The 6,582-nt window shown below is 40.0% G+C and overlaps 1 protein-coding gene across 1 annotated transcript; it reads right to left on the bottom strand.

The window, feature by feature from the left end:
• Nucleotides 1-841: 841 nt before the first annotated feature.
• Nucleotides 842-1,299, bottom strand: LOC129135691 (cytochrome c-like). Its single transcript, XM_054656642.2, has one exon. The coding sequence runs from the start codon at nt 1,262-1,264 to the stop codon at nt 947-949; it is 318 nt and encodes a 105-aa protein (XP_054512617.1). The 5' UTR covers nt 1,265-1,299; the 3' UTR covers nt 842-946.
• Nucleotides 1,300-6,582: the final 5,283 nt, after the last annotated feature.

Genomic DNA, 6,582 nt, shown 5'->3' on the forward strand with positions numbered 1-6,582 from the left:
TGGAACTATGAGTTTAACACATTCCATAATGTACCTCTCTTTTGAAAAGAATCAGTTTAGAATTCTGTAACCTTTTTTTTGTGGTTTTCTTTTTAATTATCTTTAGTCTTGTGATCACACATAATTTTAAAATTTGTGCATATCTCCGTTACCTTAATCCTTTTAAGTTGGCAAAAGCACCATTCCCAATCACATATACCCAGTTCTACAGTTTTATGTTTCTGAATGGCTGTTTAAAGACAATCCTAAATTATAAGTTAGTTTGACTTAGATTGTAAAGAATTCAAGAGTGAAGTTTAACTTGCTACTATTTTAAAAGCATGTGACCTTAGAGATCTTTAAGATGTGAGAGGTGTTGAATAATCTTTAATATTACACATAAACCACACTAAAATGCCTTTCAATAAGTAAAGGGAACCATTTTAAATACAGGGAATTATAATTAGATTGGCGTAGTTAAGGCCAAAACTATAGACATTGCTACCATATTTATCTTCAACCCTTGCCTTTAAGAGGCAAATGAACACAAAACACAGGTGAATCTTGCTTGGTTCTAAGACAGTGAAGGAATTTCCCCAGTATTTAAATATATTCACATAACCAGTTATATAAATCTAAATATAAAACCAATCTCCAGTATAAGTTTTAAGATGGCACTCATCATCTTTGTGAAAAGTTGAACATTACTAATGAAGTCTAATCATATCTTTAAAAGGGGTAAACAGTGATAGCATTTACTGAATTGGAGTTACTATTAAAATTCAAAAACTGAACATATTCATTTAACCACAAGCCAGGCTTAGTTTTAAATCAGGACTGCCCAATAAAATATTCTGTCAGTCATTCATGATCTGAATTCTGGTGTATGAGATCTATTAAAGGATGGTACACATAAAAAAGTCATGAGACATTTCTGTCTTGTAATAAATAAGGCAGTGGCCAATTATTACTCATTAGTAGCTTTTTTGAGATAAGCTATCAAGTCTGCCCTTTCTTCCTTCTTCTTAATGCTGACAAAGATCATTTTTGTTCCAGGGATGTACTTCTTGGGATTCTCCAAATACTCCATCAGTGTATCCTCTCCCCAGATGATGCATTTGTTCTTATTGGCGGCTGTGTAAGAGTATCCAGGGGCCTGACCTGTCTTCCACCCGAAAAGACCATGGAGATTTGGCCCAATCTTGTGCTTGCCTCCCTTTTCAACAGTGTGGCACTGGGAACACTTCATAATAAAAATCTTCTTGCCTTTCTCAACATCACCCATATTTAATTCTCTTTTTAGTCACTGGCACAATGAAGACTCCCACTGCGAAACCGGACGTCCGCACTCTCTGAATTCTGTAACTTTTAACTGACTTTTTTTGGTAATGTAAAAAAGAATTATTCAGGATAATATTGAGGACTACTTAAGGGAATAAATAGCAGATGACACCTCACCACCCAAAGCACAATTGCCTGAGGAGAGGGTGGATGGGAGATGCAGACTGGGGATAATGATGGCTCTCTTGAATATATTGTCCAAATTGCTGCATTTGCAACAAATATGTAAAAGATATGTGCTGTCATTACATTTTGAGTGCCATGGTGATGGGATGTCAGAGGAAGTAGTGTGAAGATGAAATGGGAGACTTCCCTGTACCCTTTCATGGGACTTGCAACAGGAGTGTGGCTCATTTGTTTGGCTGCCACATGCTCAAACCCCTTACAGGATGGGGAGCACATAGGTGAGCAGGTGCAGGAGCCAGGGTGAGTGCTTTTGGGCCCTTGCCCCATGGCAGTGTCTAGGAGTATTACAATGCTCTCTTAGTCCTGCTGTCTGGGGATGGCTTAGGTGTTAAACCGCTCAGTGAAGAGTCAATGTGACAGCCTTTTTGGGTTCCCACACTCAGTGAATCCTGGATTCTTGTCCAGCATCCAGTAGGAATCAGGTCACATGGACTTAAGGATAGTGAATGTGGGGATTTTATTGAGTGATGGAGGTGGCTGTCAGTGGGATGGGGAGCTGGAGAGGGGATGGGGTGGGGTGGGAAGATGATCTTCCCCTGGAGCTCGGCTGTTCTGTTTGGTCGATCTCCTTTCTGACCATGCTCAGGTGAACTCTCAATGTTCAGATGCTTCCTCTTTTCTCTCCTTGTCTGCTGCTCTGCTGCTTGTGGAGCCTGGGGTCTGAGGTTTATATGGGTACAGAATAGGCAGGTATTTTGGGCCAAAAGGCAACATTTGGGCACAAAAACTGAAATTCTTGTTCTCACTTAGGGCCATGGTCCAGGCTTGAGGGTAAAGCCCTCTCTCCAGGGACCCCACCCTCGTGCCTCCTGTCCATATCAAATAGACGACTGCTGGACATAAAATAAATATATATAAATAGCCTACAGGTGGTGCCATTTTGTGTGTGTACTTTTTCCAACAACACACTGCCCAGGCCTCATTTCTCTACTGACCTTTGCATGCCCCTGAAACCTGTGACTTCTTTCAACTCCCCTTCCCCTATTCCCACACCTTGATAAAAACTTTTGAGTTAAAAATGCCCATTGTGTACTTGTTTGTTAGGTTGTTATATCTCTTAACCTCCTTAAATATAGAAGAGGAATTAAGAGCTGGCCAAATCTGGCCTGCAGCCTATTTTATGGTAAATACATTTTTATTGGAACACAGCCATTCCATTTGTTTAAGTATTACCTATGACTTTAAGAGTTGAGTAGTTGTAACCAAGATGACATGGCCTGCAAAGCCTGAAATATTTGCTATTTGGTCTTTTACAGAAAAGTTAGATAAACTCTGATATACAAAGTCCCCTATTCCCTTTTTACTGCACGTTGACTTATTGAAGAAAGTAGGCAGTTTTCTTGTGGAGTGACTCACATTTTTAATTTGTTCTGGATTTTTAATTTTTTGGTGGAGGGGTGTTGTTCAACTTGTTTCTTCACCTCCTTGTTTCTAAAACTGGAAGTTAGGTTTAAAATCTTAATTAGATTAATGAAAATTTTTAAAAATCTATAAATTTTCTCATTATCTCAATAGCCTCCTTTTGCCCTTATTTAATTAGGCAAGAATTTCTTAGGAGAGGAATAAAAATAAAAATAGTTAATGTTTATTGCATGCTTACCATTTGCCAAATGTACTTGTCAATGTTGAATAGACAATAAAGATGCAAAGGGAAATCTATTATATAGGTGAAGGGAGGCACCAGGCTTATTTATTTAGTAGAAATAAATGAATTAAGAAATCCAGGGGAAGGTAGCCATTCAGCAAAACCTTGAAGAAAAAACAAAAAGGAAAGAAGGAGGGGGCAACTGAAGAATGTTTATATTCTTGTTATTTCAAAGAAAGATGCACACCACACATAGTGGGAATTTAACAAACATTACTAAGAGTCTCAATAAAGACCAAAAGTAGAACGATGTATACAACTTTTGGTTGTCCTATAAAAAGAGACCCTGTGTTGGCTATTCTCTGTTTCATCCCCACCATTCTGAATTCATTCATTACTTTTCTGCCCTGCCCTTTGCTACAGGAGGCTGACTTCTACAATCACCTAGCTCCCTTGCCTTCTGGCTTCCAATTGGGGTAGGTCAATGGATGACATCCACAGCAGATCTATGGTGTGGGCAGAATAGGAGTAATAGGGACAGGCTATTTACTCAACATAATTCTATGGATATAGGCTAGAGGTTCAGATAAGCCAGGTGGTGGGAAGTTTCTACCTAAAGAAGTGGTGTTATTTAGAAATGTGAGAAAAGATAAAAATAACTAAGGAAGAATGGGGGATGTACCCCTGGATGAGCAGCAACTTGAAGCAGTCTTGGCACTAAAAAGGGACAGGGTTGGAGCGGAGCTGTGGGCAAAGGGAGTGCTAGGTAGGAGAGAGGCAGAGTCCAGGTAAGGATGCTCAGATGATGTCAGGAAATGCTTGATTTTCTGGTGATTAGAGGTAGTCCTCAAATAAATTTTCCACTAAAGAGATCTTAGACAGTATCAGTACAACACAGCACCTTATAAAGAAATTTATCCTTCAGTATTGAATATAACCAGTCTATTTTGATTACCAGGTTTGTCTTTCTCCATTAAATAGCTATCTTGGGTAACTAGTTCTTTTTAAGTTGATCAGTTCCATTTTCTCCCTGGAGAAACTAAGAAAACAATACAATACAACTAGGTCTGCCACTTTTCCTTCCCTTTCCAGAGGCAAAAGTGCCTGATTCCAGCTTTCAAGGGAAAACTTTCATACTAGTGAGTGACTATTTGGATTGTGCAGAAACACTTCAAAGATTTCTGAAAAATTGCAAAGAAAAGCTTGATTACCTTGAGCCAAGAGAAGAGGAGACATTTGCATTGGAAACAGATTCAATAGAACTGCTGGTCAGCAATTAGTCTGCTAATCATGGCTCTTTTAAATTTATTTAATAATTGCCAATTAAGTAATCCCACCTGCAAAGCTGGTGCTTGGCTCTGAGAGAGAGAGCAGCAAACAAATATTTACATGGCACCACATTCCCATGCACAAGGGAATTTTAAGTGGACCATTGATTTTCTTAAATAAAAAAGTCACTGGAGGTGAGACACGAAACTATTTTAAATGGTGAAGCAGCTTTCTTTGGATAATGTGCCAAATTTCCCTTTCGCATATGCCTCAGTCACTGTTGTCCTCTCTGCTGATGACTGACTGTTTGGTGATGGTTAGGGGCAATAAGTATAAAAACTTGATAGTCACTTCTTTTAAAAAATCAAAGAAGGCCGGGCACGGTGGCTCACGCCTGTAATCCCAGCACTTTGGGAGGCTGAGGCAGGCGGATCACAAGGTCAGGAGATGGAGACCATCCTGGCTAACACGGTGAAACCCCGTCTCTACTAAAAATACAAAAAAATTAGCTGGGTGTGGTGGGGGGCGCCTGTAGTCCCAGCTACTTGGGAGGCTGAGGCAGGAGAATGGCATGAACCCGGGAGGCAGAGCTTGCAGTGAGCCAAGATTGCGTCACTGCACTCCAACCTGGGGGACAGAGCAAGACTCCGTCTCAAAAAATAAATAAATAAATAAAAATAAAAAAATAAAAAATCAAAGAAAATAAAGAAATCAAATGGAAAGAAGTATCTCAATTGTATTAGCTTTCTATGGCTACTGTAACAAATTATCACGAGCATAATGGTTTAAAACAGCATAAATTTAGTATCTTACAATTCTATGGTTTAGAAGTCCAACATGGGTCATACTGGACTAAAACTGGGGATCTTTAGAGCTGTGTTTCTGGATGCTTTAGTGGAGAATTCATTTTCTTGCTTTTTCCAGTGTCTAGATGCCACCACATTCCTTGGCTTGTGGCCCCTTCCTTCTTCTTCAAAGAAACAACAACTGGTTAAGACTTTCTCATATCAGTTCAGCCTCTGTAGAAAGTAGTTCGGAGATTTTACAAAGAGCTGAAAATAGAATTAGCATTCGACCCAGCAATCCCATTACTAGGTATATACCCAAAGGAAAATAAATTGTTCTACCAAAAAGACACCTGCACATGTTTACTGCAGCACTATTTACAATAGCAAAGACATAGAATCAATCTAGGTGCCTGTCAATGATGGATAGGTTAAAGAAAATGTGGTACATATACACCATGGGATACGATGTGGCCATAAAAAAGAATAAAATCATGTCTTTTGCAGCAACATGGATGCAGCTGCAGGCTATTATATTAAGCTAATTAACACGGAAGTAGAAAACCAAATACCCCATGTTCTTACTTATCAGTGGGAGCTAAACTTTGGGGGCACATGGTCATAAAGATGGAAACAATAGACACTGGAGAGTACTAGAGCAGGGAGGGAGGTAGGGAACTTGGGTTGAAAACTATCTTTGGGTGTTATGTAACTATTTGGGTGTCAGGTTCAATTGAAGCCCAAACCTTAGCATCATGCGATATACCATGTAACAAATTTGCACATGTACCCTCTGAATCTAAAAAAAAAAAAAAAGCCTTTCTCATATCATGTCGTCTTGACCCTTCTATCTTCAGTTTTCCTTCTCTGGCTGTGACTCCTTTTCTGCCTCCTTCTTTTTCTTTTAAAAACCTCAGGAATTGGCCTGGCGCGGTGGCTCACGCCTATAATCCCAGCACTTTGGGAGGCCGAGGCGAGCGGATCACGAGGTCAGGAGATCGAGATCATCCTGGCTAACAGGGTGAAACCCCATCTCTACTAAAAATACAAAAAATTAGCTGGGCGTGGTGGCGGGTGCCTGCAGTCCCAGCTACTAAGAGGCTGAGGCAGGAGAATGACGTGAACCCGGGAGGTGGAGCTTGCAGTGAGCGGAGATCGCGCCATTGCACTCCAGCCTGGGCGACAGAGACTCCGTCTCAAACAAAAACAAAAACAGTAAAACACCTCAGTAATTACAGTGGGCACAATGGAATAAACCAGAATAATCTTCCTATCTTACGGTGGCTTACTAGCACCTTAATTCCATCTGCAACCTTCATTCCTCTTTTCTATGTAATATAACATATTCACAGGCTCTGGAATTTACGATGGGCACGTCTTTGTGGTTGGGGTGGGTCATTATTCTGCCTCTTACTTTAACCAACAATTAGTGATCTT

Source organism: Pan troglodytes, chromosome 7, assembly GCF_028858775.2.
Source record: "Pan troglodytes isolate AG18354 chromosome 7, NHGRI_mPanTro3-v2.0_pri, whole genome shotgun sequence".
Classification (NCBI taxonomy): Eukaryota; Metazoa; Chordata; class Mammalia; order Primates; family Hominidae; genus Pan; species Pan troglodytes.

Coding starts and splice junctions, on each gene's coding strand:
- LOC129135691 (XM_054656642.2), bottom strand. CDS start 1,264: ATGGGTGATGTTGAGAAAGGCAAGAAGATTTTTATTATGAAGTGTTCC.